General features: G+C 38.5%; 1 protein-coding gene across 4 annotated transcripts; it reads right to left on the bottom strand.

Moving 5' to 3' along the window:
* Positions 1-1,360: 1,360 nt before the first annotated feature.
* On the bottom strand, positions 1,361-23,008 carry LOC112973086 (transmembrane protein 68-like). Of its 4 annotated transcripts, XM_026080472.1 has the most exons (9): positions 22,902-23,008; positions 21,202-21,254; positions 17,086-17,255; positions 16,278-16,608; positions 14,506-14,670; positions 10,978-11,171; positions 5,088-5,148; positions 4,563-4,702; positions 1,361-2,740 (listed from the first exon to the last, which is right to left on the bottom strand). In XM_026080472.1, exons 4-9 carry the CDS (start codon positions 16,603-16,605, stop codon positions 2,636-2,638), a joined length of 993 nt encoding a protein of 330 aa, XP_025936257.1. In that variant the 5' UTR covers positions 16,606-16,608; positions 17,086-17,255; positions 21,202-21,254; positions 22,902-23,008; the 3' UTR covers positions 1,361-2,635. The 4 variants fall into 4 exon arrangements, with proteins under 4 accessions (XP_025936257.1, XP_025936258.1, XP_025936260.1 ...); XM_026080473.1 differs by lacking the exon at positions 21,202-21,254; XM_026080475.1 differs by lacking the exon at positions 17,086-17,255.
* Positions 23,009-24,714: the final 1,706 nt, after the last annotated feature.

The raw sequence follows: 24,714 nt of genomic DNA on the forward strand, positions 1-24,714 counted from the left end.
TGATTTTCTTGCATCATTTATTAGGCAAACTATACCAAAAAAGCCATAAATGTTTTTTCAGGTTTTGAGGCAGGCACAGATCATCTGCATTTCCTATTTTTCATTTCTTTTTTATTCTATGACAGAGAGGCAAGACAATACATTTTGTAGGAGAGCAATTTGATGGGGAAATACAATTCTATTTGTATGGAAACAAATTCTTTTAGAAGAACAGTATTATATTTATGGAAAAAACAACTGATTTAAATATTAGAAAAAACAGTGTCTTATAGTTCATTTAAAAACACTAAAATTTCTAAATAATAGTTTTGTTCATTGCCTTAAGAACCCAGAAAATACTTTAAGACAACTGTGAGAGAGAACAAGTGATAGAAATTAAGCTTCACTCCAGCTCATTTCAGACAAACTGCAGATAATATAGGGATGCTGCTGTAACATGATATAGCCCAGCAAAAGCTTTTGCTTTGTAAACAAACTGTTAACCCCTGGAGATATGGGAGATCTAGGCTCAGATCCCCGCTTTGAAAGATAATCATTACTCCTTATATATCCTTTGTCCAAGGCTGGTGCTCCGTTCTGAGTGGCAGCCTGGCCCCTAACATCAGGTGTCAGAGGGCAGAGAATCTGAAAGGTAGTGCAGCTCTCAGAATATGGATGACTGAAGTGTGCTAATTGATGATGCCAATGTGCTTGAAAAATAGGATATTTTCCTTCCACGTGATTTTTGTGATAACAAGGAATACTTTCAGATTCTGGTTACTCATAATTGCTGCTGCTTCTTCATCTGTGTCCATTTTAGTATCTGCAGCCCCTTCTTTCAGTTCCTTTCCTTACTCCGGTTAACCCCAGGCTTTGAATTTTAGCTTAAGTTGCTAGGGTGCACTATGTAAGACTGCATGGTTTGAATTCCTATTCATGTCCAGGCATAGTAGTCAGCATCTTGATTTGCTTTAGTCTATCATTTCCTATGCGCGTTGAGTCTCTGCTGGGAGAAAAATCTTTCTGCCTGTATACTGCCTTAACTACAACCAGTTAAGGTATTCAGGTGAACATTTCCATGTCTTAGGATGAATGAGTTGTTTCAGGACAGGATTCTTGTCTTTTTGTTCCAGGGGAGTAACTTGCTTCAAGATAAGCTCACCTGTCCATCTTGCTTCCTTCTTCAGATCTGTGAGAAATATTTAGGGAGAAGCAGCAGCGGAACAGGAGAGAATACTTTGATCCAAAGAGTAGATTTAGTTTTCCAGTGACAATGGGCTAATGTTGTATATATTGTTTTAGATGCTACATAAATTTTTAGGATGTTGAGGGGTAAGAGCGTAGGCGTTAAAGTACAGGAAGAAAAAATGAGGCACAACAATTAGCTTTCTTGGTTGTTTTTAATTATACAAAGGTCTCCCACTCCCACCAGTAACATCATATAGCTTGTTAAGAATACATGCTGCTTTGTAGCAAGTTTCAGTATTCTGAATAATGTATTAGTAAGACAACACTGCCTATGTCCTTCTTTCCAAACAGGCATTTACACTCTATCCACATGAGGATGGAGGTGTTGCATTTTTAGGCAAAACACCAGTGATATAAGCCTCAGGCTTGGATTACGTAAGTAAGCTCCCCCCGCCAGTTCCCTGGGAGATCTGGGTGACTATAGCACATCTGTACTGCAAATAGACTACAATGCAGGGATTCTCAGACTAGAGGCAGCCTCCTCCACTAAATCAGTATTGTATGGTGCAATACTGCATGGATGTACCAGCTGAGACTTGAAAGTATTCAACATGTATTTGCACAGGGCTGCATTTAACTAAAGCCTTTTTTCTCTCTTTGAGAGTATAAAACTTTAATTCTTGCCTCAAATGGTAGTTAGAATCTGAATCAAATATTTCTATCACTCTGTGACTCCTTCTCTAGAGTTAGCCAGATTTGTTCCATCCCCTCATAAAATGGGAGTGAGATCCCTCACTCCACTGTACAAAGGGGATAAAATACTTGTGTAGGAGACTTTTCTGTCAAAGCAAAATCTTGGATGCAGAATTTACTTTCCAGGATACTGAACCATTAAGACAAGGAGTTTGTATAAGTCTAATATCTGGTTTAGTGAGATTATTTCTCTTTGTATATATCTCTCCGGAAAAATGATCTAAGCAATAATGAATAGCTAAAGTGAGACAGTTTCTCTTCTCACTGTCTTGTCTGACATCTGATTCGTAAGGTGCTCAGAGAGTGCCTGCTACATTGGACTCTGGTGGGACAACACCCGATTTGAGATTCTTTTCAGGAACTAGACTGTGAGCAGCTCAAAACATAAAACCACAGAACGAGACAACATTTTTGAGGCTCTCAGCTCTATGTAAATATTTGTCTTAGGTAGAGGCCAAATACCAGCTACATGATTTTCTTCTGGAGAGTTTAGCACTTGCACTGCTATTATACGTAAGTTTTCTTGTTTAAGGGCCCACTCTTTTTGACTTAAGAATGTCCTCAAAGAGTCAACAAGACATTAATTGTTTTCTTCTGTTGAATCTGCAGAAACTTGTAAGTTAAACTGGTTAAAAAAACAATTATTAGCCATCATTGCTGTAGGACATTGTTTTTCACTATATATTTTTAAAACAGTTAAACAAACACAAGCACTCTAATCACTTTTCTGCTTTTTATCAAATCGGTCCAATAAGGCCTTCCATATGCTGCCTGGGATTGTTTGGTGTTTTTCTATTAGAGCCTGGACTGCAGTCTTTGTCTGAAAAGAGAAGAGAAAGTTGTCCTTTACATATTTGCTTATGCAAGAAAGAAACAGTATAATCACTGACTTCTTACCAGAGTTTCCAGAGGTGTTGGGAAAAGCACGCTTAAGATCTACTTTAAGAAAAAAAGGTGTCATTTATATTAGCTATCTATCCTAACAACATTTTCCTTTAGAAAGGAAAAAGAACATTGATTGCAGTTTGGTAAGGCTCATATTAAGACTTATCAGTCCTGGGAGTTCCTAAGTCAAATTAGCCTTTAATACATGCACACATTAAGTTTGTGCAGTCTTCATCCCTGGAAGTTTTCAAGAGCACTGGATAAAGCTTGACAAACCTGGTCTGATCTCATATCTGAGCCTACTGTGACCAAGAGGTTGGACCAGGGACCTCCAGATGTTCCTCCCAACATGAATTCTTCTATAATTTTATCATACTCAGCATATACATAATAAGAGAACTCCTAACTATATTCTATTACTTTTTAGTCTGCATGCAAGTCAAATGTAAGTTTGTGAAGAAAATGAATAAAATACTCTGCATCTCCACTAGTGATATAAATAATCTCTTTTATTTTTTCCTAATATATTTAAATTTGAAATAAGGATAGCTAGTGATCTGTCCCAAAGTAGTGGTAAAATATCACTGGGAATATAAGCAAAGAGTAGCTAAACTTTTCCTGATAGATTAGCTTCCTGACTCCTTTCCAAGGCAGGATCAGATAGAGGTCAGCTAGTCTACTGTTCATCTCAAACCTCATTTAAGGTTGTTGGGTTTTTTTAAGCTAGTATTAGACACATCTGCTTCCACTGAAGTAGATGGCCAAACTCCTGACTTAATAAAGCAAGTTAATTCAGTGGAAATTTTAAATTTCAGTTTAGCAAGTATACAAAATACTGTTCCCCCAAAATCCAAGAATATGGGTAACCATAAGGACTGTTTTAGTATTTATCTTGCATGCAGCCTCCTAAACCTGGTAAGCACAAACGCCACAGCTTGCTGGGACAGTTCTCTTGTAACTGGCAAAACCTGTCTTTCGGGCTTCGCTGTCATGAAGCCCAGAACAATCTGCAGCAGATCCTTTGAAACAAACAAACAAAGAAAAGCTTCTTGCGTCTTTTCTGGCGCAGCAAGGTGATTTTTAGATCAGTGATTCCTAACTCATATTTTGATCTATCTATTCCTAGACTGTAGTAGAATTTTCTAAATAAAGTCATCTTTCATCTTCTATGAAAAATTTAAAAAGTGAATTTTCTGTATAGATTAATATTTTGAAAAATGCCTAAACCATAGATCTATAAAAGTTTTTATGCACCCAACCACAATTGATTTCATCAAGCTGTAGGTACTGAAAATATTTTTGCATTTGGGATGTGAATTTTTTTTTTTTTTTTTACATTTTCCTTTTGACAATGGGACTGAAGCTCTTGTGGAACTTACCTATGTTTCTAGCCACCCTCTGTTCGTTAGGGAAGATTCTCAGAAGATATTTGTTATATATGAAGTTTATTTTTTCCTGTGTACTTATCATTTCAGGTATCAAAGTTATCAAAGAGGCAAGAAACTAAGTTAGTGTTCCAAGAATACAATAATCACACATTCTGAAAAGATAGGGGCATCCCAAACAACTGCTACTGTGTCAGTACATACTGATAGATATCTGCACGTTATATAATCATGGTGCTCAACTGTCCATTATATTAACAAGCTAGTAAAACTATACTTGTCTTTAATCAACAGTACAAAAAAACTAGTTTCAAGTGCACACATAAGAAAGACAAAGTATGCAGTTCAGTATTGCAGGGAAAGCTAACTTACCTTTTCAACTAATTCCTCAGTAGTTATATTTGGATCATAAGGAATTGGCTCCCCAATATATGTGCGAAATTTAACTGGAATTCCTCCATATGGTGGAGTAATCGGCAGTCGAGTACTTTCATATAACTGCCTTAAAAATCCTGTAATAGTTTAGGGGGGAAAAAGTGAGATCATAGTGACAATAAACGCAATCCAAACTTGAAACTCATAGATTTGGAAAGAATCCTTAAAGGTGCTCGTTTTGCTTGACAGTCAAGAAGAAATTGTAAGATTTAGATAACTGTCCACCAAAACAAGGCATGACAGAATTAATAGATCACAGAAATGAGACTGCATTAAAGAACCAAATCACAGAGCACATGCTAGTTACACACTTGCTAGATAGCTCAATACTTGAGATACCTCTGACCCGCAGCAGGCATGTTAAAGAATCCAGTGTAAGCAAAAGTCTGAAAAGAAAAGTCTTTTTCAGAGAAAAGTGAAGAAAACATTTCAAATACTTAAAATATATTTTAAAATTCTTACTTCTTTCTTTAAACATCCTATATCCTTCCCGGACATTCTGAGTATACATTGGAATGATGGGCTATGGGATCAAGAAAAACAAAAAGGTGAAAAATCTTATACCATGTTTGAATTTATGTTTTAGTGCCTGATAATGCAGATGAAAAAATTCCTTGAATGTAGAGGATAATTATTGGTTGCTTAGATAGCAAATATGGGATTTTCTTATCACTGAAATGCTGAGGGCTTAGTACGTTGCCCTGCAATGGAAGTTTATTATATTTTGAACTTATCTTACACTACTGCACTGGGAGTTCCAAAATTCTAAAAGTTTATTAACATTCACATTTCAGTTTGGGACAAACACACACACTAAACATTTTTCTTAGGCATGAGTGGAAGGAGAGATAGTGTGCAATTTGCAAACAGCCAGTAGTTTGCTGATTGTTTTCCACATCTTAGGTGCCTCTACAAAGGCTCACGTCTCTGTTCTGCCTAATCAAGACAAGGAATCGATAAGCTTCTTCACACTGGAAATAAATGCCTTTATCAGCAATTTGTTCTGAGTTTTCAGTCCTCCCATTTTGAAAGCCCATCCTGGACTTCTGAACTCTTACCTAAAGACTGCATCAATGAAACTGGTATGTTTCCAGAAAAAGTTCTAATATGTTTCCCAAACGTAAAAAAAGAATCAAGTAAAATATACTGAATGACAATGAAGCATTATTTCTGCCATGATGAACAATGGTAATTAGATGTCCTCTGTGCAATGATTAAAAAAATTCTAAATGCGCAATTCAGATTTTGCAAATTTGTTAAGAATCATCAAATTTGGCATGGAGCTATCAAACATAGATTTTCACACTGATGTAGGTGACCTATATAAGCCTGCAAAGTTTATACATCTCACATAATGATATTTTTGCTGATGACAGATACTATTTAGAACAAAGAAAACAAATATTAATGCTGTGTTTCCACCAGTAAGTCTGCTTTTCATTCATTCATACATATATGAAATATGTATGTGTTTTTATTTTGGGGGAAGACATTGAGCAGAGCTAACCAAAACATCAGAATTATTTATTTTTTAAAAGTAAAGGTTAATTTTGAAGAAAATATACATAACTTGATAAACATGTTTTATGGAGAGAACCCAAGGACATAATCACTGAAATATTGGAAAATTATTTCAACCTTCACAAAGAAACTTAAGCATTACAAATACTATCCTCTATTACACTGTCTATGGAAAGCTAGTGTCTGGCCGTTTTTAAAGGCAACTAAAACTTAAAAGGTAACATCCCAAGGGAAGGCATTTCTTAAGACAGCATTGTGCTAGTTTGCATTGCTTTTAATTTTTTTTTCATCATTTGTAATGTCTTATCTAAAAATTTAAATATTGTGCCATAATATTCCAAGACATAGGAAAATCAGTACTGCTCTCACACAATTAACTGCTAACTGCTCTCTTTCGGCCTTCTAGGGCCAAACACAGAAACTGGAGCCTAGAGTCATGCTTAAGCCCCATTTTTTTCCATAATTTGGGTGTCTGACTCAAATAGAACTGCAAGCAGACACATCTTTGTCCACCTATATCACACATGGAGAATAAGCACCTTCAACTGTTCCTTCATTCCCTCACCTTCTACTGCAAAAAGAAACAAAGCCAAACTCTTTTACAACACACTTAACACTGCATCTTTATCTATATTGGAACAAAAAGCATTTGCCCATGATACAAAATACATGACATCATACCTCTCTCTCCTCACCCTCAAAATGTTCAAATCTACAGTTCCCATGTCCTTAAGGCAGGTCTTGCCTGCTACGGCATAGTGCAAAAGGTAATTCTGGGGTGGGAGAGAAGGGAAGAGACCAAATGAGCACGTACATGCACCAGATGTGCTGTCCTGTTAAGAAACTTAGCTGGTAGGGGCAACTACCATGTTGCAGTTTCTGCCCTCAGAACTGCTCTTGTATCTTTTTCCAGTGACTTCCTACAGTATGAGCACTGTAGCAGTTATAGCACAGAAGTCCATATGCAGAATGGAGTATGTATTAGCCCATGCAAATGAACTGCTGTTGCTAGTGGAGCTAACCCCGGTATCACTATACTGGGATGCAGTATAGTACAGTACACAAAACAAGCAACTATTTATCTGGGAGCAGACAGATGGCTAAATCCTTAGGTTTGACTCAAGGATAGTTCCAACAATGCAAGTGTGATCGGAATCACATTTTTCATCTCTGGTGTTTTAAGGGGTAACCACATAATCTCTCACAGCAAAACAAAAACTAATAGGGGGAACTTTCATTTTTCTGAAAATATCATTGCTACCATGATCATGCTGATAGAAAAATACAGAACTTCAGTCGAATAGCTGTTTTCAGAAAGGTATCTGGGACAGACAGACAGAGAAGGGCTAGGGGTTATTCAGTAACCTCTTGGCTTTTTGTTTTTTTTCCTCAAGGTTATTTTTAGACCCTCTTGTTGGCTTTTTGGACACAGACTAACATCTTGATTAAGTCTCACTTCTTTTCCTGTGCCTAGAAGTGTAGTTATAGCTTATCTTGAATAATCTATGTTACTGATATTATATTAAAAGATTGAAAGGAAAATGAACTATTTTAACATCCTTTTGAGTAAAGTCAGAAAGTCAAGTTTCTTTATCATATAAGCTCAAGAACAGAAGTCAAATTACATCTCTCAGCTCCCAAAAACATTGCTGTTTTAAAGTCACTATTTGCAAGGAAAGTGACTAACACTGTGTTATTGGTTTATACCTTTCACTTGGAATGCATATTGTAAGAATTAACTAAGATTCTAAGAAAAATAACTTGGATGCTATCTATTTATTGTAGTATGTCTGATTGAACCATAAAGTGAAACTTTGCAATTTCTCTGCCTAAATCTAAAATCATGTGTTCTGAATAGGGAGGTATTTAGTTCATGAAGTCTTGCCACAGCAGAAAGCAAGAAGGCATTCAGTTTTGGCTCATCTTATCTGTTTCTCAAAATAAGATCTTACTAAAGTAGTAATGTTTAGATAATAATCCCATTGGAAAAAAACTTATGCAAGTCCTTTGGACAAATAAGGGCAATTACGTGTCTTTATTGACTTGAACTACACTCCTTCTGGAGGGCAGTCCTTAGGCAGCTACAGAAAAAGAGAACAAGCTCATTTCATTATTTTAACTAAAAAGAAAGAATGCTGTAAAGTGTGTTTGGTTCACAGGATGGTGGCTACACTGTATGCTGGATAAATTCAAAACAAGGCTCTGCTAGTCTTCTCTTGCATTTATCCAGAATCTGAGTAAGTATTAGCAAAACATGTATTAATTGGTACATTACAAACTGAGCTCTGTTAAGTTTAGATGATTCTATTCCCAGACTTCAGTCACTCTATGAGACTGGTTTGACCAGTATTGAAAAGGATGCAGCAAAAACAAACAAGAGAAATCAAACTCAAGTTCGTCAACAGATGGAATCCATTACTACTATGGGACTAACTTTATGTAAGAAACAGTACGTATGGTTAATACTGTCCTCTCTACTGGTGAAGTTTGGTTCCTACAGTTAAACAGCACTTTTTTTTTTTTTTAAGTGCCTTTTTCTATCTAATGTATTTCTGATCACAAATTTCCAGAGAAATATTGAAAGTGCCCAAAATTCAGTGAAGCCTGCAAGCTAATTATATGATGCCCACCATAGTGAAATCCAGTCAGAGTTGCTGATCACAAGAGATCAGTCACCTGAATGAGTGTATTCAAACAAAGAGAAGTAATATGAGAGCAAGACACACTGTAAAGGTATGCTCAGGCTAGCAGGTGTCAAAGGAGATAATCCTCTCTGTGCCCTCCAGGTAACAGACAGTCCTACAGAGTGTCTGTTTTACCAGACAGGGTAATATAAATCACCACAAGGTAGCTTGAAAGACAAACAGGAAAATTAAATTATTAAAAAATCACTCAAGTTGCATAAAAAGTATTCAAGTATATTATTATATACTAATACAGAAAAGGAAAGATTATAAGGGAATTCAGAATGCACATCTGGATTTGACTGGGTTTATTCTGTTCAGATTCTCGTATTTTCCTTGTAGGGGTGGCGTACAAGCCCTCACAGTATATTAAGTATTGTGACTAACAGCCCTCACTTTTGAGAAAAAGGAAGGGAAAGGGAACAGAAGTCCAAAACTCCCAACTTTTACAAGGCCACGCAGCAAGATAGACAAAGAGCTGGGAATAGGACCCCCAGCCTAAAAATACTTTATTCACTTGATAATCCCCTAAATTTATTCCACTGTTATCTCCTTACAAGATTTCAAAGGCAGACAGTTATGAAGAAATATTAACCTGAAGCATACCTTTTGAAACTCTGGGTACTATGTAGTAGGAGCTTCTGAGAAAGGGATCAAAGCAAAGTTTAACAAGCAACAAGTCAGAGGAGATAAGAAAGAGAAATAGCTACACAAAAAACTGAAAGGAGTAGTGAGAAGTTCAAGTTTCATGTGAAGAACTCAACTCCCAGTACAGATACTCTTACATAGCCTGAAAAGGATTATAGTAATTCAGAAGGCCAAGAAGAGCACTGCAATAGATGAGATATTCATGAGAATGAAAAGAAAAATTACGATATTGCAATTATTGAGAAAGCAGCAGCAAAATGCTCATGGCAGAACAGATAAAGCCTGGATGTATATTAGTAATGTTCCACACAAAGAGTGCTAGATGTGCTAAGTCTAATCCAAGACAGAAAACTGGGCCCTAGTTATGATGATGAAGATGGGAAGTGGCAGTTACAAGAAAAGACAGGGAGTTACAGAGTTACTGTTTCAGCTCTATATCATCCAAAATAAAATTATTTCCCAGAGACTCTATCAGAGAAACAATTTCATGTGTGGAATTATATGGAGGAAGTCAGAGCCAATGGTAAAAGTTTGTGTTTGTAGATCACCATCTACATGGAAAATGTACCTGAAATTGTGGCCATGCATTCATTAGCAAAAAGTGAAAACCAATAGAAATATTTCTATAGAGGAAAACAACCGATGCTGCGCATCACACATCAACACTGTACACATTTTAGTGTTTTGTTTTTTACTTAGAACAAACTGTGGTTTGGTACCATCAACTGAATGCCCACTTGCAGCTTGAGAGTATTCGGTTGCACATCTGGAGCACTTCTGCTGTAGTTTTCACCAAAAGGATTGCAGTTCATGTACACTGGAACCATACCGTGATGTTCATGAAAGCATTGTAAGTCAGGCAGATGGGAAAACTGCTCCAAAAGTGCACTCCTCATCCAAACTGAAACACTGATTTAGACACACTTTGTGCTAGCTGATAGAATCTTTCACAAACATGAAAAAGAGCAAGGGTAAGAACAAAATCCTGGACTCTCATAGAACAGAGGGGGAAGAAAGAACAATAAGGATAATGCATTAAAAATCCATAAGGAAATGATTAGATGTGTAGAAGGAAAAATAAGAGGAACATAGTTTAATAGTCTAGTAGGATGAGAAAAAAGAATCAAATGTTACAGCAATGTTGAGAAGAAGGACCAAGGCGTAAATTCGTGAAATGTGGTCAAGACAAAAATTAGATGCCTGCATGAGAGTAATATTGTTTCGTTTCAAGATCGGAGGAACCAAGCAGAGACTCATCCAGGAGGGAACTTTAGAGAGAGATGCTTTGCAATAGTCAAGAAAAAGCTATACACTTCCATAAAAATCTTTGCTGCCTGTAGATTACTATGCTTGAGGAAGTAGGAGAAGAGGAAAAATCTTTACGCTCAAACCTTTTTCTTCTGTCTGGAAGATTTCCCAGTAAACTCTCCTAAACTACATTTTATAATGAAACATACATGCAACAAGCATAAACTGGGATGGTAACGTATATTACTCACCACTTTTGCATCTATAGCCACCTGAGCAAAACCTTTTCGATTACCCCACATGAGCTGATAACTTTCATCACTGAACAGTGCTTCTCTAACCCCACCAGGTGAGATAGACACCAAGTGTCCGTTCTTCAGTGCACTGAGGCACTCCTCCCTTGTACCTGGCATAACACCAGTCACTTCCAATAATAATTTAAGTCCTGTAATAAATAAATAGCAAATACATATTATTTTAACATTAAATCATAAATATTGCTTCCATGTAACAACAAGATTACAGCTTAATGAAAATCTAATGGCTGTATATTTGAAATAAGGCAAATTTGTATGAAGTCAATAAAACACATATAGAGTAAATAATGGCAAAGTGGCAAATGTGGACAATATTTTTGCCCAAACATTATCAAGGTGAACCAGCTTAGTAAGAGCATCTCCATAAGCCAATGCCTATGTATGCTATTTGCCATAATTATCAAAACACCAGCCACACAATGGAAACTAGTGCCTCAAAGCTGGAAATCTGAAAATTAACCTCTACTCCTCCCTCCTTTCTTTTGAATATTTTTAATACAAAACAAATATAAATTTTAACTACAATAAATATTATTACAAAAAATAAGTGCCTGTAAAGTGTGGATTTTTAGTGTTCTTTTAAAATATAATGTTTAATATTTTATGCCAAGTTTTACACAGTTAAATTGCAAACTACTTGAGATTGTCAAACTTGGCAATTCTACGACTCTTAAGATGCATGACAGCAGAATTTAACAGGGCAGTTTCAATACTGGCTGAACAGCTGGATGAATCTCCTTCACTTGTTAGTTAGTAATTACGATTTCTCCAAAAGACAGATTTAAAAGCACAGAGAACAGCACTTTATTATGTTCACATTTTAAACCTAGAAATTCTAAACCCTCATAGAGAGCTTCAGGAAACAACGTTTTGCCTAATCTTCGAATTCACTGTACCCAAATGCATGGTTTGAAAAGTAGCTATTTATATTAATAAACATAAACAACTATACACTGTCAAAATAAGTATCTAGCACTGCGTTTTTGACAAGAGTCAGCAACAGAAACTCTGGAAGACAGTGTAAAAAAAAGAGCCAAATCTTGTAATTGCATCTTACTTAATCTTATTCAGTGTATTTTATCTGACAGATTTTTCTATCAAAGATAGATTTTGACTTTGTCTAATCACTTTGTGAACTCACCTCTAATTTTTATCCTGTAGCTATGAATACCATAGCCTTATTAAGTGAAAAGGTACTTCCTTTGCTTGGCTTTAAAAATTTTTGCCTGTTAAGAATTATGATGCATCACATGAAATTACTATAAAGGAAGTTATCACTTCTTATTCATCTCTTCCATTTACTCAGAATTTTATATCCTTCAATCATGCAAGACTTCTGTCCTATATAGTCTCCTCAAGGGAAGTCATTCCATGCCTCTGATCATTCTTGTTGTCTTTTTTTTTTTTTTGGTGTCTTTTCTACTTTGCAGCTTTTTTGATATGAGGAAAATAGAACTCCATGTAGTACTCAAGGTGTGGGCATCATATGCATTTTGAGTAGCATAATGGTATTTTCTGTTTCTTCTCTTCCTGATATTTCTAAAATTCCGTTTGCCTTTTGGTGATTGCTAGGAGTTGAGCTGACATATTCCTAAAATTATCTAGAGAATTTAAAGCCTACTTATGTATTTATTATATATGCAGTTAGACTTGTTTTCCCTCCCTTGTGCATTGCATCATATTTAATAGTTTCATTTGTCATTTTATCAGATAGTGATTCAATATTGTTAAATAACTATACTGTCTGTGTGAGCTTTTATTACCTTAAAAAAAATGCCAACATAAGGCTTTATCACCTATTGATCTAGTTTTTGATTATGTTCAACAATATAGGTGCCAGCACAGATCTCCATAGGTACACCTTGTGAATCCTACTTCTTTGTGAAAATGAACTATTTATTTCTACCCCTTTTTTCCTACCCTTTAACCAGTAATGAATTCACAAGACTTCTCCCATGACAGCATAGTAACTTCAAAACACTTCTGTGAAGGACCTGGTCAAAAGTCTTTTGGAGACTTAGGTACAGCCTATGCTCAAGAGCATTCTTCAAAGAACCAATCTGTGAATTGTAACTTTCCTCTGCAAAAAGCAGATAAGTATGGTAGAAGGGGGGAGGCGTAGGGACAACTCTTTTTACTGAGTATATTACTTTTAGCCATGATTTCTACTAATTTAATTAATAGAGAAGCCCAATTTCCATAATTTGTGGTCCTTTTTACTAGATGCCTTTGGTATCCTTTTATAAGTTGACACCATATTTCCCACCTTCTGTTCCTCTAGAACAAACACGATCCAAGCAATACGTTATGTACACATCAGCAGTCCGTAAATTCTACAGTTGAATTATTTTAGAACTCTTGAAGAGAGTATAGTTTGGTTCAGCTAATGTGTTACTATACATTTATAATTAAAAGCTCATCTACTGACTCTTCAGTTTGAAACAGTACCTCTCGTTTATCCCTTAAAAAAAGAAGTCTCCAGTTCAAAATTCTGCTAAGCCTTATTTTCCTTTTGGGTTCCTGTTGCAAACCAGCATCTCTTGATTTTCTTCCTCACTATCTTTCTAGAGGTGCCATATATGGTTTTATATCAACTTGCTTGAGTTAATGCTTTCTTTGTTTTCCTTGTTTAGACACAACTCCCTTTTTTGAAGAATGTCCTTCTACTTTTAAATAACTTGCTTTACTCCATATTACTATCATCATTCTTAATACAGGCGGTATAAAGATGCCTTTAAATAAACTCCTTGCTATTCCTTCTGGCTGCTTCTTCCTTATGTCTTGTTTTTCTAAAAATAAAGGAAGTTTGCTTTTCTACATTTTCTCCTTTTTATAATGCAATTATTTATTTATTTATTTCTCAGTCTATAATATGTTGAATCTGAGTGTGTTGTGGTGATCAGTATTAAAGAGCTGTTCTTCAATAGTAAAATCTTGAAACAAGTTTTGTGCCCTGCTCAGGGCTAAATCTGTAACTGCTTCTCTTCTAGTGGATTTTTTTGTTCAAAGAACACTCATTTTGTTCAAAGAATACTAACTGGCTATGTTCAAAAATTTAGATTTGATGTCATAACCCCACTGCAGTATCTGCCCAGTCTAGAGACCAGTTAAGTAACTAATATCTCTCCATTTCCCAGGCTTTTCTGCCCTCATAATCCACTGCTACCAGCCAGCATGAGGTCAGTAATATAGTCCTATCCTATGCTTTCTGTTTAGTCATGAAATTTCATCCCAAAGGAATTATATAATGTCTGTTTGTCAGTTTTGGAGGTGCTACCAGTGTTTTTATAAGCTTTCACTTAAAGGATATTCTACCCTGTTTGAGCTTCTCCATTTACCAGCCTGTCCCCTGTCTTTTTGCTTAAAAGCTCTCTTCAGATTGTAATAGTTGTTAATTTCACCAAAACCAGCAATAGGCAGAATGAATCCAGAATGCTTAAAAAAAGAAGAACATGTTCTTACCTGGTAAACGAAAGACAAAATGGTCAGCTACTGACAGACAAAGTCTTTTTTTCCAGAGAAAGAGCCTAGATAAAAAGTAAAGGTAGTCTATAGGAATGGCTCCATGGTAATATATAAGAATGCCTGGTCCTTCTGGTAGGTTTTCCACACCATGAAGCTCATAACCTGTACGAGATGTAAAGCAAACCATTTACTGTCCTTTACTGAATGTCCTTCAGAGAGAGCTGTAAGAGCCTGAAGAGCAGCTTTTAAAAGAATTAAGTTCTAGAGGCACCTTTTGGTCAACAGCAAAGAAAAGGCCCCTCAAACACCACAGAATATCCTATCCAGTAAGCCAATCTGTGTATCAGTTAAATCACTAGATCAGACTTGAACCTGACACTTTCCCCAAGTGAATATACTAAGTTAATTATTGTCTATTATAACTTGTCCTGGTCCAAAGCATAATTAAAAAAAAAAAAAAATCAGTATACTAGTATGAAACAGCTTCATCAGGAGAATGAGAGACAAACAACCTGTCTGCATGCCTTCCTGAAACAGGAAGTATTAATTTCCATTCTGTGTCAGACAGAGTTAAAGTTTGGGAATGGGTGGCCTTCCAGGTAAGTGTTCAAGTTAGGAGCAGTTGGGTTGGGGACCCTGCCATTCAGATTTTACTGAAGAAAAAGTTGCCCTAGGTTATGTGTTTAAGTCCAAAGCAGAATCCATTACAATCCCAAAGGCAGATTCTCTCCACATGACAGTTATATGCATTTCATTTCACAAGATAAGGAATTTCCTGACAGGCACAGACTTCTATAAATCCCTTTCCTGGTTCTTCCTACATTTGATCTAAGCTGTAGGCATAGGCACAGCAGCCTAATGTATACAAAGGCTTGGAAAAGCCACAGCTTCTACCAAGCAAGCACTCAGTTCCACCTTGCCTGCCTTCATCTCCATCCCTGCTACAGCTCCCATCATGAGCCATTTGGGGAGACGGCCGGGGAGGGAGCAGGCAGAGTCCGAGGAAGAGCTAGAGAAGGTTTTATATTGCAGGCGGTTCAAAGATTGAGGGAAAAAGCTGTGAGGAAGGGTAGCAACACACAGAATAACATTTTATTCTTCATCATTAGGGCAGCAAAATTAAGTCGTGCTTATAGACTTAAACTACCTCTGTGGGAAGAACGGGTATGTAGCTTGGGGCTGAGGATTTTCCTAAGCAGGAGGGTGTGTTGAGGTGCCTGAAGGTTGAGTATAATGACATTGAATAATCAGATAACTTTTAAACTCTGCCGCAGTATAAATTTAAATGTGGTATCTAATTATTTATTTTCCATACAGCCGTTAAAGTTATTTTAAACTGTCATAACACAAAGTAGTTTTCTCCAACTAAAAATACACTAACATTTCCAGTTAGATGTTTTGTTTTGATTGTTCATTTAAGTGGGTTATGAACAGCTACTAAAATAAAAAAAAGAAATCATAAGTCTCCCTTGCAGTTAAGTTACTAGAACTAGCATGAACACTGCAGTCCACTGTGATACCATAAACAGAGAAGTGCATCTTCCTACTCACTTACAGAAATTTACCCTATATAATCTCATTTCTCCCTTTCATTCCATCTATTGTAAATTGCAGTCAGTCTTTGGGGCAGAAACTTTTGCGTTCTACACTACATGAAGTACAATAGATATCATTTCCTTGTACCCATTAGGAAGAAATCTAAAATTAAAACTTGGGTATATTTACTATCTACTGCAAGTCAAACCTTCAAACCATCATGCCATACTTACCATGCCATATTCTTGCATATATATCCCAGAAGCTTGCCACAGTTTTCCTTGCATTATCCCAAACATCACTCAAGGGATCTGCTTTTACCTCACTGTTCCTCTGATATATTAAAAGCAAAATATTAGTTAGGTAAATGAAAAAGAGGATTGTTAAAGGAACTATAAAAAAAACTAGTATTGCACTCATCATCAGTGAGAAGATGACCACATGAAAAAAATATTTCTCCAGGTACTCCACACCAGTCCATTCTTCCAGCATGTAAGCAAGGCAGCTTAGGTAGGTCATAGGTATCTGTCCTGAAGCACAGGATTCTGTTCTACCTATCATGTCCTGCATGAAAGAGAACAAAAACAGATCTGATTTCTATGATCATAGAAGCTACTTAATTTAGAAAAAAATCTTCACTGTAAATACACCTAGTGACTACTTTGGTATAGCATAGAGTCAAACATTTTATTCGTCTCTGTCATGCTAAGATAGCTGCTGGCAATTGCTATCCACTGTTGCCTATGAAGGCCGATTAGATTATCGTAAGTATTTATGGATCTGTTCTACACAGCAAGACAATAGGGACTCAGAGAATAAGTGGTACAGTCCAAAAGTACAGCAGGGAACAATGAAAGTAGGCTACACAGGTTGGAACACTCTTCTTCCCAGCAGACCAGAAAGGCAATTGAACATTGGGGATTTGAATAACTAAAAAGTTACCAGCTTCAGCAGAAAGACAGTTTTAGGTTAGACTTTTTGAGGATTCTAGAGGAAAACTAAGAGTCCATGCTAAATGGAATATATTTCAAAACCACTTACCAGTAAGATTTTTCTGTATATGTCTGCCTTACTTGTTAGGAACTTGGAAGAACATAAGTAATAAATACTTTCAGCAGAGTTAGCCAAAAACACTGATACCAAAAGTCTTGGCTTTGCTGATCCTCTTCAGAGAGTCCAAACTAGGTTTCTCATTCCCCTTAATTTGGTAGCTAGCAGGAAACGAGGGAAATGAACAAAAGAGTGAGCAACTGAGCTGGATGAAGAGCTAAATGGCAAGAACCTGAATAGCTGCTGCTCCATCCAGAGGGCTAGAGCTGGTTGGGACAGCATTCGCTACTGCTGGCAGCATTGTGAAGGGAAGCTCTACACCGCCACCCACTCACCCCCCCCACACAAACACACACTCTTCTTTCAGACTTTCCAGGCCTAGCAAAGGCCCATTAGGCTCCATGGGCCTAGCAATATTTTTGCCACATATGAAGCTACTTTGTCTATTCCTGTACCTGACTCTAGCTGCTTTACAACAAGTAATGGTGTCTCTAGAATGCAGCGGAATTCCAGTATCTCTTGCTTATTTTAAAATTCTTAAGCAAATTAACCAGAGATTTAAACACAACAATCATATACATTAATCCATAACTGAATACAGCTTTTATTTGGCTCACTCAGGTCACTGCTTGTTTAACAAGTAAATTTTTCTGGTCTAACTCCAGAACAAGTATAGGCAAGAGACAAATCACAACTGCCACAGTGCCCAGTATTTAAAGTAGAGCAAGTCCAAACAGATTTTTTCTGACTTTATATATTCAGCTGAGTATATCTGACATATATATATATAAGCAAACCTATTATTCACTAACAACTCTAATTCCTGTCTTTTTATTTTTCTTTTTTAAAGCCCTGGATAGAACATTGGAAGTGAATTGGTATAAAGGACAGCTCCGATACCACAGAACACTGTCTTGACTTTCAAAGGCACAGGATAGCTGTGCAGACAGGATGGCTTCCAACCCAAAGAAACCAAATAAAATAGCTGGAAGGATATTAAACTAGAAGTGCAAAGGAAGCAATCGTTGTATTAAATCAAACTCAGCAGGCAGCACACAAATGAAACCAATGCAGCAAAGACATTATGAGAATTAATACATAATTGTTTATAGACTGATTACAGGTGCCGGACTAAGATATAAGAGGATCTAGAAATTCTCACTGAAAAGAGACTATCAATAGCACAAATGAAACAAAAGGAATAGTCTATATCATTTGGATATTAAAATCTCTGCTTATAAGGTGTTTAAGAAGGATGAAGCTGATGGTGTGGCACTACTCTCTACTAAAGAGGTAATTAATTGTTACTGATAAGAGTAAGAACCACAAATCCTGAATGCTTGTGAAGCTTGCTTCTGCTGACAGGACCTAGGAGAAGGCAATGTTAAGGGCTTGCCTCAGGCTACTGAATCAGAAATACAGAACTGTACTTAAGAGTAACTCATTCAACCTGCAACGTAGGAAGAAGGAAGGGAGTGGATTTTGTGTTGTTATGGAGGCTTGGAACACATACTACAGCCAGCAGCAAAACTCAGAATTTCTTAAAATTACAGATAAGATTTCCACACGCTTAATAAATGTACCCATAATAAGGTAAATATTTTGAACCCCCTATGTGATGAGGGGATTAATGGCAATATATTGATCACTGATTGGAACCTGTTAATCAAGGGATCATATAATCTATCAACATTTTAAGATTAATATGTCCAGATATCTTATACTTAACATTCTTTAAAAAGCCAGCTGAAATTCCCGCTGGCCTCCTGACATTCATTTTTAATAACTCCTGAAAGACTTGAGAAAAATCCCAAAGACTGAGAGAGATGTAATATTATTCCAAAGTCCCCAAATGCAGGTAACATGCTGCAGGTCTCAGCAGACAGATAAATCACCAGCAAGATAACTTAAAAGTTGGTATGTGATGAATGTAACTGATGCCACTCATCATAATTTTGGGGGAAACTGATCTTGTAAACAAATGCACCGCCATTCTTTGAGGAAATTATAGAGGTTTAACAGCTTGTGCAGATGTCATATCCATACATTTTTAGTGGGGGCTTGTTAAAGGGTCACTTTAAGCCACATGCGAGCTGCCACTCAAAGGTGGAACGCACCCTTCCACCAGTCCCTGACCTGGAATACAGTTCTCACTGCATCTCAGTGCTGGCATAGCCAGACCTGGTACCAGCGGGACCAGCTAGCTCCCTGCTAACTGGATAACCACATAAATGTTGACACAAGCAAAGCCACTTTTGGGAACAGCCCAAACTTAAATTGGCCTATAGTGATTATGAAAGTACATTGCTAATGCCTCCTAATATTTTGATTAAAAAAATAAAGCTCTTTATAATGGAGCACATATAAAATGAATAATGTCATCAACTGGCATGACAAAAAAGTAACCATCAGCGGGGAATTCCCATCAAATGGGAGTTGTTTCTAAGTCCTACATTATTAAATATCTTCAGAACTTCCTCCTAAAATCAATGGTATGTTATACTAATTCCTCTTCCTCCATCATGATTTTTACATAGCATAAAACTACCTGTTGGATGGAAAATGCTACATTTAACCTTGTTTGCTCACAGACCTCAGTATAAAAGAACATCAGTTACTTATTCATTTCTGATTTTAAGTATGGACACACACAAAAAAAAGCTCTAGAAGAAAAAATTCAGTGAATTAATTGTCCAAAAGTAACGTTTAAAACCTATAAAAGGGGTATGAACAGTACTGATTTGACTAAGGACATGTGCAAGTAGTTGGGTACACATGGAGTGAGTTAACTCTACACCAACTAGCTAAGTGGGTGGGTGGGATGCAAGCTAACTCTACATCATTCCAATTAAATCCAAGCCAGAATGGAGAAAGAATAAATGATTGACTGAATAAGAAAAGTTAGAAGGAGCATGGATCTTACTGGTAGTTAGGATGCTCAGCTAGGTTACAGTTCCTACCCAATAGTTCTGTTGAACACTACCTCCAACATTTCGAAAGAAAAGAATGAGCCCTGATCAGATTTTGGACTGTATGACTTGAGTCCAATGTAGTAAATGCATTTCTCTGCAACTGTCAGCATAACATCAAAGGACTAGAACAGGATAGGACTTCTCTCTCTGACATGTTTTATTGCCTAGCTCTCCCCAGCCTCTTGTTGAGACCACAAACACAATTTTTAGGCATTCTTTTTACCAAACACTGTACAGAGAATTTATTACATAACTATTTGATTGCCTATTGCAAAGCTCTTAATAAGGACCTGCTTGATTATGCATTGAACGGAAATGTAAGAGTATTACTGCAACATGTCTACTCATAACTGTTTTGTTTTGCTCCAAGACTTGGAATTTTAAGTAGAAATTTCTCTCCTACTTTTATTAAATATGAGCCAAAAACATCTCCCATATTCTTCAATACTGAACATCCCAGAAAAGATTAACAGACAGGTATAATGTTTTGTGAAGAAATACTTTTTCAACTGTCTATATTTTTCTCATCTCATCTAGTGATGGACTTGAAGTCTCACTATTCTGAGTGATTTCATTTTCCTCTAGTTAACAACATCTATGTTGACATACAAGATGTTTGTTTTGGCTCCACCTATAAAGTATATCAAATTCCAGAGTAATAGCAGTATCTACAATGTAAAATTACAGGTGATGTCATAGAGAGAACTAATTACTCCCTATTTAAAGGGGAGCTCCCTTTCCAACAAAAGACTCTTGTACTACAGTCATTCAGATCCTGAGCTCTTGCTGAAGAAGCACTTGTTGATAAGGATAATCTTATCAGTAACCATTATAATCCCAGGAAATGGAAGAGCACTGACAAAACTGTCACAAGAGACCTATGGCAACAAAACAGCCATCTTTCAGCTTTGATTGAAGTGTGGGCAACCTTAGTCTTGATGCTCAACTGTTAGTTCTTGGCAAAATGTTTAGTAGAGCAGAGTAGGAACAGTAGTGTTAAGCAGCTGAAGACTTTTCTATACAGAATTTTGTGATACCTGCTTTCTTGTGCCATGCTCCTACTTTCTATTCTGTCAGCCTCAAGTGCTCTATTTCACAAGGGAAATAAGACAGCAGTTACAACTCTACATATTACCTGTCTTATGAACAGGACTCAGGCAAGAACTTATTCAAGCCTTCCTACCAGCTCTGCAAGAGGAAAATACAAAAATATGGTAAATGAATGTCTACTGAATAGCAAGATTTTGGCTACATAATTCAGATTTTTCCCCTCTCTTAAGAAATATCAGCTCTTTTACTGATGTTTAAATGGCCAAGGAGCTACAATATTTAAGCATAAGAAGACAATTTCAGTCCATACCCACTACAAGTTACTATGTTTATAATTTCAAAATATTATGACTGTAAAGACCTCTCATATCTACACTGGCAGCCTGGAGCCTAAGTAATACATGACTAGCTAATAGAAAAATGCCCTTTCACACATGTGTGACTTGGGGTAGGTCAATACAATTTAGTGTGCACACAGTTGACACCTTGTTAAAAATGTTATGTTTCCTTTATATATCACATAACATTTTGGAATCACAGAATGGCTGAGGTTGGAAGGGACCTCTGGAGATCAACTAGTCCAATCTCCCTGCTCAAGCAGGGACACCTCGAGCACATTGCCCAGGATTGTGATCAGACAACTTTTGAATATACATGGAGACTCCACAACCTCTGTGGGCAATGAATATTACTAACAATGTAAATGAAATTCTAACTGTGTGTTTTCCAGAACATTTTATACCAGTTCCACAAAAAATTACTCTTTTGCTGTCCTCCTACAGACACTTCACAGTTCTTGCCTACATAAATCCACAGATGCTTCTATGTTTTTACAACTTTCCCTACCTACATGCATTATCATCCTCCCCAAAACTGAAGGGTATATCCCCCTGAGGCAGCAAGTATTGCTCTGCAGTCAGTTAAAGTCCACAGTGCTGCTACTCTCAGTGCATATTCTATCTTTCCCACACACCAAGGCTATCTGATCTAGACTGTTGTTTCCCAATTATTCTCTTACTTTCTCAGAAAGTATCATTATTACTAAATTCTCATTCAAGTTTGATTCAACATAGGCAAATTAAGAACCATTACTGGTCAGGCAGCAATGCTGAAGTTTAGTTTCCAGAAATTTGGTAGATAGGAGCTAGAGGATTGTGTATGAGCAGCAGGATCCGTATTCTATCGCTATTTGGTCATGCCTATAATGCTCAGACACAAGTAGAACATAGTGCCAGACATCTACATTTCCTGCTTTTGTTCACCCGGAAACTTCATTACTGTGAAAATTCGCGATTTTTCCTTAATTTCTGCTTTTCGGGAGCCGTGACAAGTGACCATCGCGCAAGCCCAGCCCGCTCACAGGTACTACAGGTTCAATGTATCCGACACCTTGCTGTAAAAATAGGCTGTTTCGTCCACGCAGAGCGGAGCGGAGCTCCGGAGACGGCTGCCTCGAGCTCCGCACTCCACCCACAGGGATGCTCCGGCTCTCGCCCGGAAAAGGGGAGAAGCAAACCCTCCCCGGCAGAGCTCCCGTGGGGGCAAGCAGACCAAAGCGTGGCAAAACCTGCCCGCTCGGCAGCGGAGGCTGCGCGCTCCCCTCGGTGCGGCCTCGCCCGGCCCAGCCGCCCCCTCACCGCCACACCGACCCCTCTCCCGCCGCCGGGTGGGACGCCATGTCACCCCCGCCTCACGCTGCCCCACGGCGCCCCCCGGGCAGCCGGGCCGGGGCCTGCCCGCGCCCCACGGGGGAAGGCGCCCACAGGCTCCAGCAGCCTTTCTCACCTGCGCGCAACGGTGGCAGCAGTAAAAAGTACCCCGCGGTCCGGGCCCGGGCCCGGGATAAGAGCGCCGCCGCCCCCGCGCTGAGGCCCGAGGAGGCGGGGTCGCCTTGGGCAGCCCAAGTGGGTTCCGCGCCCACATCTCCATTTTTAACTCTTCAAAGATAAAAACGTCGGGACAGGAGCTGCTAGCCCCGCCCGGCGCCGCTAAATGGAGGCGCCGCTTCCCGCCGCGAGGGAACGGCAGGCGGGGGGCGGGGGGAAAGCAGCCCCAAGGGCATCGCCACCTGCCCTCAGTACCCCTCTGCCCTCACGTTAGCCCCCCCGCCATCTTCTCCGTCCCCCCATCGCTTCAGGACCCGCGTCGTCTCCTCAGCCCCCCTCTGCCCTCCCCCCGGCGCCCCCCGCGCGCTCCCCACGAGGGAGCAGCCGTTAACGGCCGCTGCCTCCCGCCCCCAGCGGCGGGGCGCTGCAGGGGCGCCGGCGGCAGCGGGAAGCCTCCCGCCCTGGGGGTGAAACTTGCTGTAGCTCCCGGGTTTCCTAAGGACCAGCCTGCAGGGAGGCTTGGCACGGGAACTGTAGGCTTAAGGGCACGCTGCCTGTTTAGCGGTAGCTAAGGATGGAGGGAAAGTCTGCGGCTTAGCCCGGAGTGATGAGGCAGGGCTGCCCGTGCGACTGCTGGGTTATTACAGGCGGTTTAGCAAATACAGGGAGATGGGATTTAAAACGGCTGCAGGTGACAGGATTCAGTGTTCGCATGAATTACCCTGAAGGCTGTGTCCCGGGTCACAAGCAACCAGTATCCGCTCTCTGCCTGAGACAGAAGTCTTCCAGTGACATACCTCCACTGTCGATTCGCGTTTTACGTGGATGAAGAAAGCTTTCACACAGTGCCTTGGCTGTTGAATTGAGAATGTCCAACGGCTTGGAGAGGGAAAGAAACTTAATAAAAAGCTTAGAAGAACAAGATGTCACACTAAGGCTGCAATTAAATAGAATAAGGCTAAATTAAATAGAGGAAACCTGAAACAAACCCTTATGTTTTACTATTAGTCAGTATACAGCTAATGTTACAGATGTCATATTTGGCCAGATAAGACCAATAGGTACTGATTTTTAAGTTCAGAAAAGGATTAATCTGGCCTGTTTCAGACAGGTAATAGAATTTCATCCATTTGATTTGATACTGAACAAGAATGGGGTAATAATGATTTGCAAATGAAGAAGAGAGGAAGTAGAACCTAATTTCCCAAGTGCACACCAGAAAAAAAAATCTATATATGATTAGAGACACCTTTTTAAGAATTAAAAGGCCTTTAAGAGTGAATTTGGAGTTATTTCTTCCAGGATAGAACATGTTGATTTAAGACTGAAATGGGTCCTGAGGCAAGGTAGAGGGTCTACCGACACTTGTTCACGGTGTGACACTGCTATAGTGCTTTAAGATTGATTGTTCCAAACTTGAAGATGCTCAGGGGATTGAGCAAGCATAGTCAATGATGCTGTAAGGAAGATTTCGAATGGTTGCCCAGTAGGACTTGTTATCAAAGAGGATTCTTCAACAGACTTTCCCTCCAAACACTGAGAGTATTTGATTCAGCTGACACAAGTAAATTGGCTTGCCCCTGTTCTTCAGAAGATGCAGAGAATAATAAGCATTGCTTCAACCTGAGCATCTCCTCTTATGTCTGTGCTCATCCCAGGACAGAGCTGAGCTGCTGCCCCTGCCTGAGTCCCATGAGACAGAAGGGTAGGGAGGCAGGACATTTCTTCCTGCACATGTGTAGTGCTGTAGCTGTAGCTCAGGGAAAGTGCTC

This window comes from Apteryx rowi, unplaced genomic scaffold (genome assembly GCF_003343035.1).
Source record: "Apteryx rowi isolate R43461 unplaced genomic scaffold, aptRow1 scaffold_522, whole genome shotgun sequence".
NCBI classification, from domain to species: domain Eukaryota; kingdom Metazoa; phylum Chordata; class Aves; order Apterygiformes; family Apterygidae; genus Apteryx; species Apteryx rowi.

Coding starts and splice junctions, on each gene's coding strand:
- LOC112973086 (XM_026080474.1), bottom strand. CDS start 16,605: ATGATAGGTAGAACAGAATCCTGTGCTTCAGGACAGATACCTATGACC. Junction 5,149..10,977: donor TGGCTATAGATGCAAAAGTG/GTGAGTAATATA, acceptor TTGATCCCATAG/CCCATCATTCCAATGTATAC. Junction 4,703..5,087: donor TAGGATGTTTAAAGAAAGAA/GTAAGAATTTTA, acceptor AAACTATTACAG/GATTTTTAAGGCAGTTATAT.